Source organism: Rutilus rutilus, assembly GCF_951802725.1.
Source record: "Rutilus rutilus genome assembly, chromosome: 7".
NCBI classification, from domain to species: Eukaryota; Metazoa; Chordata; class Actinopteri; order Cypriniformes; family Leuciscidae; genus Rutilus; species Rutilus rutilus.
In genome coordinates, this window is record NC_140221.1 from 20,219,558 (window position 1) to 20,232,049 (window position 12,492).

The window sequence follows — 12,492 nt, forward strand, 5'->3', positions numbered from 1 at the left end:
TCTTTTGTAACAATGCAAAAGTTTTTACTGTCACTTTTGATCAATTTAAAGGATCCTTGAATAAAAGTATTAATTTCTTAAAGAAAAGAAATCTTACTGACCTCAAACAATGGTGTATATATTTTTATTGATATTTTATTGTATTGTAGTGATGTACAGAATCTAAAGTCTTTATGAAGATCCACATTTTGAACTTTTCAAACTTAAATGTCAATTTAATGTTGAAGACGCAGGAAACGGACTCACCCTAAGCCGGCTATCGTGCGACAAAGCAAGAAGACGCCATAGCCCTGCACAAAAGATGATAGGAAGGCGAAGAAGCCATTTATGGACATACAAAGGAGCAGACACTGCCGTCTGCCCAACTTGTCGGCCAAGCCGCCCCAGAAGAAGGCCCCTACCATCATTCCCAGATACACAATGCTGCCTGTAGTGAATAAGAGGAGAGGAAAAAAAAGAACAAAGTGAAACAGTAGGAACACACACCTCAGGCAGAGAAACACACAGACTAAAGTTGTCATATTCAGGAGAGTTAGTTTTCGCCTTCATTCTTGTTTGCGTGCTGATTTATATGAACAAAATTATTTATATGCTGCTTCTTGGAACAGGAACTCCATTAAACTTTCAGTTGACTGATGTTTTCACCTGAGGACTTTGTTTGTTGTTTTCCAGGTGAAATGCAGGAGACTTTCTGTGATGATGCTATTAGCACAAGGGACCGTGAAAACTGATTACATAAGTAGTCCAAAGGAAAAACAAATAGCCATTAAAAATGTATCAGATTTTAGTGATCTCAGAATTCTCTACAGAAGCTTTCTGATATCACTGTCAAACATGCTTTACTATATGCTGTACTTTCAACATTTACAAAAACATTAGCATCTAAAGGATTTAACTGAAAAGGATCTGCAGTGATTGTGTATTGTAATAAGATGCCTACATATCTAGAGCACAGCATTAGGATACTGCAGATAAAATGTTAAATACAGACAAAAACACAAGCTAATATTTTGAGTCTGATATTTTCTGACATTATTATTTTGATGAAAAATGTGCAGCTTTACAGGTACAATAAAATCAAATAAATGTTATTCCTCTTCAGCAGACTGAATTTTCTACAAATAATCTAATTGTGTCACGAAACAGAAGAGGAGTCATGAAGGTAAAAGTAACAGTTCTTTATTAAAGGGTTGATGGTGATCTGGAAGATCGTCAGACAGGTTAGTGATGATGAGTACAAGCAGTTCAAATGACAGTCACACTTAGCTGATGGGGTATTTCTGCATGCAGGGTTGAAGACAAGCATGATGAAGATAATGGGTCCAAGGCAATGAGTCTCTGGAGGAGAACTGGTTCTGGGGGTGTGTTGGCTGAATCCATGACAATTTGACACAATAAAAAAAAAAAAAAAAAAAAAAAAAAAAAAAAGGAAGAGCTTGGTGTCATAAATGGGCTGTAATGATGCACATGAAGACGAGAAATCAAACAAAAACAGCCTTTAATATATTCAAACGGGAACACGCAGAAGATCACACAGAGTAATTAAAAACAACCACATAAAATAAAAACATAAAAACGAAACCGGGCAAAGAACAGACAGAACTCAGGGAATAAATACACAGGGAGAACTAATCGAGGTAAAACAGAACAGGTGCAGGAATTAATGAACAACTAGGAAACTAACAATGTCTAGGAACTCAGGCAAAACAGAAGATGGCACTGACTGAAAATGAAAACAAAATGTTAGACTGGGTTAGCCTAAATAAAAGTATACTATACATTTACATACACTCACCTAAAGGATTATTAGGAACACCTGTTCAATTTCTCATTAATGCAATTATCTAATCAACCAATCACATGGCAGTTGCTTCAATGCATTTAGGGGTGTGGTCCTGGTCAAGACAATCTCCTGAACTCCAAACTGAATGTCAGAATGGGAAAGAAAGGTGATTTAAGCAATTTTGAGCGTGGCATGGTTGTTGGTGCCAGACGGGCCGGTCTGAGTATTTCACAATCTGCTCAGTTACTGGGATTTTCACGCACAACCATTTCTAGGGTTTACAAAGAATGGTGTGAAAAGGGAAAAACATCCAGTATGCGGCAGTCCTGTGGGCGAAAATGCCTTGTTGATGCTAGAGGTCAGAGGAGAATGGCCCGACTGATTCAAGCTGATAGAAGAGCAACTTTGACTGAAATAACCACTCGTTACAACCGAGGTATGCAGCAAAGCATTTGTGAAGCCACAACACGCACAACCTTGAGGCGGATGGGCTACAACAGCAGAAGACCCCACCGGGTACCACTCATCTCCACTACAAATAGGAAAAAGAGGCTACAATTTGCACAAGCTCACCAAAATTGGACAGTTGAAGACTGGTAAAATGTTGCCTGGTCTGATGAGTCTCGATTTCTGTTGAGACATTCAGATGGCAGAGTCAGAATTTGGCGTAAACAGAATGAGAACATGGATCCATCATGCCTTGTTACCACTGTGCAGGCTGGTGGTGGTGGTGTAATGGTGTGGGGGATGTTTTCTTGGCACACTTTAGGCCCCTTAGTGCCAATTGGGCATCGTTTAAATGCCACGGCCTACCTGAGCATTGTTTCTGACCATGTCCATCCCTTTATGACCACCATGTACCCATCCTCTGATGGCTACTTCCAGCAGGATAATGCACCATGTCACAAAGCTCGAATCATTTCAAATTGGTTTCTTGAACATGACAATGAGTTCACTGTACTAAAATGGCCCCCACAGTCACCAGATTTCAACCCAATAGAGCATCTTTGGGATGTGGTGGAACGGGAGCTTCGTGCCCTGGATGTGCATCCCACAAATCTCCATCAACTGCAAGATGCTATCCTATCAATATGGGCCAACATTTCTAAAGAATGCTTTCAGCACCTTGTTGAATCAATGCCACGTAGAATTAAGGCAGTTCTGAAGGCGAAAGGGGGTCAAACACAGTATTAGTATGTAACGACTATGGCTCGATGGGTAAAAATGGACTTTTAATTTATATACTAATTAAAAGTGAAAACACTTTCTAAGTCCCACAGACTGGGCAGACTCTGTAACTGAATCCCTTTTACGACCCACTTCCCCCTTTCCACAGTGTGAGCTTCAAAGACATTATTGACATTCCGATCTCAAGAGAAAACCCACTCTGAATCACACACACACACCAAACCACTCTGAAACTCCTAAAATACAAGTTACACACACGCATGAATCATTATCAAAATGTTTTATGTAGTTTTCTTGTCTATGGGTTGTGATGGGATAAATTGAGATATTTACGCACCTCTGCAGATGTAATGGACACGTGTGTTGATACATTTGAGATGTATCTGTTTCATTAACTGATATTAATGTCGGGTGTGATATCTTACGGATCGTACTGAGCTTCTTTATACAGAGATAGAAACTATATTCCGCACAAAATGTTTATTCCTAGACATAAGGTGGTATTAAAGTTTTAATGCATTTTTCTGTGTACGATCAGAAGAGGCGTTCCTTCACAAACAATGAAACGCTCCCGCCTCAGAACCGAAAGATTTCATTGGGTCCCGTCATCAAACGGGGCGTTACCCCGCGCTGCTTTAAAAACCACAACACAAGCAGACGCTCGCTCTCTCTGCGCTCATACTCTCTCACCCTCGGGACTCCGAACTCTGAACTCTGCACTCTCACCCCTCCCTGCACCAAGGGCAGCGGAGCGAGAGAAGGCACAGGGCCTTCATCTAAACCAACCGCGGATGTAGAAATCCAGTCTCGTCCTGTAACCAAGTTTTCTCGCCCTTCCCGCACCGGGAAGAGACTTCCGTACCTCTCGGTAATGTTACGATCAGTAAGTTTTAAGAACTTCACGCGAAACGCAAGCCTACAAATCGATGAGACACGGTCCAGCCAAGATACGCACGTGGTCCCGAAGCCCAGCTTCACACAGACAAAGGAACAGAATCGCAAGTAACGTATCAAATGATCTCTCTCGAAGCGGCTTTCACAGTTGTCTCTTAAAAGGTTCTGTTTGTGAATTACCATACTTTCTCCCTCACTTTCTTCCTATTTTCATTCTGATCAAGTCATGTTTATGTTTGTTTGTTTAAACGTTCGTGTGTCTTGTGTAATTTTACGTACGTAGATTAGCCTATATTACTTCCTATATACATATAATCCTTTGTGTGTCATTTTTGATTAAATAAATCTTTTATACTTTGACTGACTCTGTGTTACAATCCCACCAATGTAATTGTCAATGAAATTGCGATAAGATCTGGCTACTAGCTCTTTATTTTGATTCATAAACCCAGCAATTTGCATCCACGGCCAGGAGAGAATTTGTCTGAGGTTTGATAATATAAATATTCCTTCTTAACGGGTATAATCAAAGTATTCGCTGGTCGAATGACTGATGAGAGACCAGTTACAGAACGAAATATTTTTGATAATTAGCAGGTAATGTAATCGCATATGTGAAATTTATGAATTATGACTATGAGTTATGATTTTAATATTTCCCCAAATTTGAATATTGCTCGAGCTAATATTTCATATATGACCTAATTACGATTGTTACCTATAAACGCTACATTTTGGTGGAGAAACGCGACGCATTTCAAACTTTACTTGGTGGAAAATTCAGTTTCAGTCATAAGTTTATTGATTTGTTGATTAAAAATTGTGCATGCATGTTTTTGAACTGTGAGAGAAGTCGTAAAGCGAACTCACCCAGCTGAAGGCAGGCACAAAGCCAGCCCAGCTCTGCTAAAACTGCAGTTCATGACATTACATCTGTCTCTGTAAAGACGAAACAAAACTCTTTGCAGTTGATACATGTAACATGATTTAAACCGACTAAATGAAGACGAAGGATCTCTTTTAGGACGAAGACGTAAATCTGATAGTTTTTCAGTCGTAATAGGCCTTATGATATACAATACGTTAACGATAAACTCCCGGTCAGAAATTGGCCTCGCGATCCAATTTCGTAAACCTACGCAAAAATCATAAAAGTGCTATTTTGATTAATGCTTATGGGAGATGAGCAGATGATAAGTCCTGCTCACAGCTGTTCTGATGCCTGGTGTGCTCACAGCTTAAGTAAATAGATGTTCAACGCCTGTTTGCTCACAGTTTCTAGTGATTAAAACACGAAGTTTTAATACCTGTTGTTATGTAAACCATTTATATGTATAATATGTAATTGGAGGCCAGTTTCATGAATTAAGAAAACGGATGATAATCCCTGTTCTCCTTCTTTAAACCGTCTCATGTGTATAATATATAATGTGTAAATTGGAGACCAGTTTTATGAATTAAGAAAAGATGATAATCCCTGTTCTTATTCTAAAACCGTCTCAATGTGTAATGCATAATGTGTAATCCCCGTAGTCACGTGCTGTAAAACTCGCTCATTTTCCGCATGCAACAGAGCGCAAAATACTCGCGATTCCACAGATAAAAAAATCTGCTGTCTTAACTGCTGAATCACGTCACCGACCCTAGAGGGCAGCCTCTAGAGGTGTGGCAGTGCTCAAATTACGCGCCCCCACCGACGTCATCCTGCGTGAGCGTCGCCTCCCACTGACGTCAGCCTGCGCGAGCGCAACTACGCCATCTCGTGGCGTTCTAAGATAATACCTGCTTTCAATTTCTTTTTCTCTCTGCATTCATTTTCTCTCTCAAATACTTAACTGCATTCAAAGCTTAGCTTATGCTGATATTATTTGGAGTTAGACAATTCTCTTTGCTATTTTTGACTGTCACACTTTAAGTTAAGTTCGAAAAAAAAAAGAAAACTTTTCGAATTAAAAACTTAGATTTGATTCACTCAGTTCATTGATAAGTCCACCCAGGAAGAAGCACGCCACCGTGTGGCCATCGTGGGTCGACTCATCAATATCTGTTTCACCCCCAAGTCTCATTGAAGTGTCTCAACATTGCTACCCTTCTCGTTTGATTATTTTATAATCAATACTAATAACTTCAGTGTTATTGTAAGGATTATAGGAAGTCATTCTGAATTTCAGTTTTGATTATTTTTAGTATTGATACATCACTGTTATCATTCTAATTTTCTTTCCTTCCTTATTATTATTATTTTGGACCTCTCCGTGCATGCTTATTTGAATTTTAATTTAAACAAGTTTGCATTTTTCAAATTGTGTCTATTCAACCAGGTGGACCACTGAGAGGAAACACGGCCCTCACCCTTGTGGCACAAACCCACTGCCGGGGCCTTTTCCTCTGCCTGCGTCTCAAACCTGTGTTGTTTATTCAAATTTTATTTCATTGATAATTTTTTTTTTCCTCTTCCCTCTTTTCTCCAAAAGGGGGGGGGTGGGGTAGTTTATTCTGATAAATCACCATCAGTTATCATAATAATTTTTTTTTTGTATCACTATTTTAGTAAAGCCTTCGCCTCGGACTCCTGCATACATATTTACTCAATTTGATGACACCAGAAAGCCTTAATTTACATTAAGTCTAACATCTTAATCCCTTATTGTGTATCTATTGGCAGGACTCAGTCAGTGTTTAGGCTTAGGCCTCTTTATTTTTATTTTATAACACTCCCCGTGTTATTGTTTGTGACATGTCATTGCAGACCAATTCACTTCCTTGTGTTGTGTTTCATTCTGATCTTCCCTACCTTCAACCTTGTCTCTTTCTCCACTCTGTTGTGATTTGTTTTCTTCATTTCACTTAGACACAGAACCTAAGAGAGACCCCAGGAAAGCTGAATAATAGAGTGACGATCAAAGCGGGCGTCGCTAGACGACCACCAGGCTACCGCCTGCCAAAATTTCTATTGTGGGTCTAAAACGTACCCACGCAATTGGCTCTGCTAACTGCCAGCATCAGTTAGCCCAAATTCTCATAACGGCAGCGGCCCGTATGAGTCTAGCGCATTAACCTAAAAACAAACTTGCATTTTGTTTTCTTTTGTGTGTGCTGTGCTCTCTCGCCAACAGTAAGCGGAGATGTCGAGCTCACCCTGTCCTGCAGTCCGCTAAGACGATCTTGAGCCAAGAGCAACGGGACACAGACCTGGACCAGTTCGAGTCCCATGATCCAGCCCAGACATACAGCCACGAGCAGCTGTCCAAAATCTTCGGAAACCTCGCACTCAAACTCGTCGCCAGGGCCCGGGACAGCGAAAGGAGCAACGCCGACCTGCAGCAAAAGACAGCCACACTACGGCTTCAAGCCACAGTGGCCCGGAAGGACCGGGACCACACCCAAAGTCGTCTAGACCAGCTACTCTCCCTGCAAGAGGACGAGACCAACGCAACACTGCGTCAGGAAGTTGAAAGACTTCAAAATGCCCTAGACGACCTCCGTCTACACACAGACGGCAGCCAGCAGTCGGAGGACAACACCAGGAAGGAACGCGACGAAAGACTCCGACTGGCTGAAGCTCTCATAGAGAGAGCACATATTGAACTCAGAGACAAAGACTCTGAAGTCAAGGCCCGTAAAACCCATTTACGAATGGCCTGAGCTGAACTCCATCAGCTTTCTCAGCTAAGTCATGATCTCAGGTACGAACTTGACATTGCTCACAAAGAACTTGCACATTTTGACAGACTTAAAGGTGACCGGGAAGGGGAAACACACCTCACACTGTTATCCCCTTCCAGCGAGTCTGTGCCTTTCAGCCACACACACAAAGCTGAAAAGGCGGGCGCAAGCCCACTGCACTGTCAACACATCACAAGCTGAAGTGAGTAGAGCTGTAATGGGTCAGAATCCCCCCAGACGGATTGGGCCCCCAACAAACAGCTCTCTCACCCCACAAGCTTTGACAAGATGGCCAGAAACATCCCTATGTTTGCTGAAGACCACAATGTACACGTACCTTTCAGACATTGACTTTCATTTACACACTGTCCCCAACGCGACCGCTTGGGATGCACTGTACCTGCTGAGAATCAGACCCAGGGTTTTTCCAAGCCGTTGACATCCAGCAGAACCGACATGGAAGAAAATGTCGCCTTCAGAACAGTATTCCTACGGAACCTACACCCCACAATGAAGACAGCGCAGCCACTTCTGATACAACTGACATCCTGAGTGTGCTGAAAGAGCTCCTTCACAGGACGGGCGAATAGAACAGGCCTGACATTTTATGCCTCAGCATAAAACCTGAAACAAGCACCCAGAACATTGCTTTCCATCCACAGGCTACAATGCTAACTGTCACCTCACAAAGTGACAGCACTTCACAAAGTGACAGCACCGACATCAGCCTGAGCCACCCTTCGATCACCTCACCAGCTCAAACGCCAACGTTTATAAGGAAACTGATCGAAAAGGGGGTGGTTCGAACACTTTACATGGTCACACAACGACCATCCTAACACCTTCAAGATTGCAGTGATTACACAGCACAAACGAACCTTGACAATTACACTGCACACCTCAGAGCCACTAACGCTGCCTCCGCTGTGTACAAACAAGGTCATGCGGGCCTCTGAAGAACAAACTTGTCCTATGCCACCGCTTACCCCACCTGCCACCCTCACACGACATCTGAACACTGACAGCCAGTAACTAAGATTGCTCTCTGAGTCCACGCACATGCTGCGTTCACCGGACTTTCAAATCGCATTGTGCACATGTTGCCATCACAGCGCCACAGCTTGTAAGGTCACAGCGCACAAAAGGGGGGTCAAGCGTGCCCAGTAAACACACCATGTGCTGAACACCGCAGCACCAAAGCCACACATGGGACATTAAAGCATGTGGCATACCAACCTCAGCGAAAACAAAAGACTGTCCTAAGCCAACCAAGGACGTCCTTCGCTGGAAATTTTTTTGTTGTTGTTTTCTCCTTCTCCCTCTCTCTCTCTCTCTCTCTCTCCCTATTGCCCCTAACAGGATGCTGTGGTGGTTCGCGAGAAAGCAGCCACAATCAGACATCACCAGGTCCGGCATCCGGCATCGCACGGAGAGAGCAACCCTGAGTCCTGAACACCAAGGCAGGACTCGCACTCAACACAGTCCCTCCAAGCATGGGCAACCGCCCAGCCTGAACACCTCACCTGTGTCCATACCTGGACCGCAGCTGACCCTGTGCTGTGCACCTCCACAGCAACCGACCACGCCCTGACTCCCGTCTTGGCTTTCACCCTGTACCAGACCCTACCAAATGTGAGCAGCCACCGCAAAGCTCACAAAGCCGTGTCTGGTGGTTTCCTATGGGACCGCAAAAAGGGGGGTCCCGATCCGGGGCTCACCTAAACCTCATTTGACCTGAGTCCTCAGTCATCAGCCACTTGCCATCGACCATTGCGCGAATTTGTTGTTCGATAAAGTCCTTCCGAGGTCTTTATCTAACAAAAAGGGGGATATGTAACGACTATGGCTCGATGGGTAAAAATGGACTTTTAATTTATATACTAATTAAAAGTGAAAACACTTTCTAAGTCCCACAGACTGGGCAGACTCTGTAACTGAATCCCTTTTACGACCCACTTCCCCCTTTCCACAGTGTGAGCTTCAAAGACATTATTGACATTCCGATCTCAAGAGAAAACCCACTCTGAATCACACACACACACCAAACCACTCTGAAACTCCTAAAATACAAGTTACACACACGCATGAATCATTATCAAAATGTTTTATGTAGTTTTCTTGTCTATGGGTTGTGATGGGATAAATTGAGATATTTACGCACCTCTGCAGATGTAATGGACACGTGTGTTGATACATTTGAGATGTATCTGTTTCATTAACTGATATTAATGTCGGGTGTGATATCTTACGGATCGTACTGAGCTTCTTTATACAGAGATAGAAACTATATTCCGCACAAAATGTTTATTCCTAGACATAAGGTGGTATTAAAGTTTTAATGCATTTTTCTGTGTACGATCAGAAGAGGCGTTCCTTCACAAACAATGAAACGCTCCCGCCTCAGAACCGAAAGATTTCATTGGGTCCCGTCATCAAACGGGGCGTTACCCCGCGCTGCTTTAAAAACCACAACACAAGCAGACGCTCGCTCTCTCTGCGCTCATACTCTCTCACCCTCGGGACTCCGAACTCTGAACTCTGCACTCTCACCCCTCCCTGCACCAAGGGCAGCGGAGCGAGAGAAGGCACAGGGCCTTCATCTAAACCAACCGCGGATGTAGAAATCCAGTCTCGTCCTGTAACCAAGTTTTCTCGCCCTTCCCGCACCGGGAAGAGACTTCCGTACCTCTCGGTAATGTTACGATCAGTAAGTTTTAAGAACTTCACGCGAAACGCAAGCCTACAAATCGATGAGACACGGTCCAGCCAAGATACGCACGTGGTCCCGAAGCCCAGCTTCACACAGACAAAGGAACAGAATCGCAAGTAACGTATCAAATGATCTCTCTCGAAGCGGCTTTCACAGTTGTCTCTTAAAAGGTTCTGTTTGTGAATTACCATACTTTCTCCCTCACTTTCTTCCTATTTTCATTCTGATCAAGTCATGTTTATGTTTGTTTGTTTAAACGTTCGTGTGTCTTGTGTAATTTTACGTACGTAGATTAGCCTATATTACTTCCTATATACATATAATCCTTTGTGTGTCATTTTTGATTAAATAAATCTTTTATACTTTGACTGACTCTGTGTTACAATCCCACCAATGTAATTGTCAATGAAATTGCGATAAGATCTGGCTACTAGCTCTTTATTTTGATTCATAAACCCAGCAATTTGCATCCACGGCCAGGAGAGAATTTGTCTGAGGTTTGATAATATAAATATTCCTTCTTAACGGGTATAATCAAAGTATTCGCTGGTCGAATGACTGATGAGAGACCAGTTACAGAACGAAATATTTTTGATAATTAGCAGGTAATGTAATCGCATATGTGAAATTTATGAATTATGACTATGAGTTATGATTTTAATATTTCCCCAAATTTGAATATTGCTCGAGCTAATATTTCATATATGACCTAATTACGATTGTTACCTATAAACGCTACAAGTATGGTGTTCCTAATAATCCTTTAGGTGAGTGTATATTTAACAATGCTCTTCCCTTTTTTCCAAAAATTATTGTTACGTCCAGGCAAGACAAGGAAGAAGTGAGAGAGGAGGATCCAACTGCAGCACTCTTAAACTTTTATTTAAAAAAAAAACTACTAAGTTGTTTTACTAAAAAAAAAACACTAACCATGACTACTAAGCAAATAGCAAAGACAATACAGGACAATGAACTGAAACAAACTGAGGGCTTAAATACGCAGGCTTAATCAAACCAAACAAGACCCATGTGAACATAATCAAATAACCAATGAGTAACCATAGTAAGAAAGGACCTAATCAGAAACCAAGGAAACCAAGCAAACAGGAACTAAAAACAGGAAGGAAACACAGGAACCAAAGGAAACACAACACAAGGCTGAATCCGAAATCACACACTTCCCTATTATATAGTAGGTGAAAAACAGTATGTGACAAAAGAAGTACGTCTGAATCGACAGTACTTATAAAAGGGTAGGCAAAAAGTACCCGGATGACATAATACTTCTGGTGAGATTCTGAAGTGAGCACACAATGGACACGTTACTATCCCATGAGGCCACAGGAGAGGATTTGTGAATGGTGGTGACCCGACACGACTGATGCTGGTAGGTTACATGATAATGACAACGTGGCAAATGTAGTACGGATTACATTCATAGTACACACATTCATACAATATAGAATGTACTTTTTTGGAAAGTACAGTTGGAAAGTAATGACTTATTTAAAATAATTAGCCTACCTACTCAAGAGAGTAGCGATTTTGGAAGCAGCCTAAAGGCCAATTCACACAGCACAGACAAACACTTTTCTGATCAGCGTGTTAACCCTGTCGGCGTCCATGACTGACCATGTTCAATCAGTGTTTGCAGTGTTTGTTGGGGCAGTGTGAACATGAAAAGTAATTTTTCATAAAATTCTAAATCCAACGGCCAACTTGTTTGTTGCTGTTTGTTGGCGTTTGACTGTGCAGTGTGAATTGGCCTTAAGAGTCCACAAACAGAACATAACCATTAGTTTTGTCAAATGGATTGATTATGTTAATAAAAATGGTTTATAATGGTTAAAAAAAATTATATAAAGTAAATAAAATATTTGTAGCAGACATACAATAATTCATAGAAAAGGGAGAAGTAAAAAAATATTACATAAGACTGATTATTAGCTGTCAGGGAATGATAAAGAGAAATTGTGAGTCATAGGTGGATATAGTTGTATTTGACAGAAGGGACAATAGATATGTACAGAGATGCAGTGACACTTTTTTAAACAGACCATGTGTTGCAGGTTGCAATGCACAAAACGTTTTGGAGATTTGCTGATTACTCAGAGTGTAAATTTTCGTCTGATACAGCAGCTTTCTCTGTGACCAAGCATTTCTACACAATCTGCTGCTTTAGAACTAGCACAGCAATTAACAATGTGCAGCAAAACTGCTTTGCTGGTACAGTATAAGACCGGTACATATA

General features: G+C 41.8%; 1 protein-coding gene across 1 annotated transcript in view; it reads right to left on the reverse strand.

Annotated features, from left to right (window-relative positions):
• The window catches only part of sv2ca (synaptic vesicle glycoprotein 2Ca), a 45,741-nt gene that overhangs the window by 15,873 nt on the left and 17,376 nt on the right, over positions 1-12,492 (reverse strand). The window contains exon 3 of the mRNA XM_084415225.1: positions 247-427. Within this exon, the coding sequence (XP_084271351.1) occupies positions 247-427 (181 nt within the window). The remainder of the gene's footprint in view (positions 1-246; positions 428-12,492) is intronic.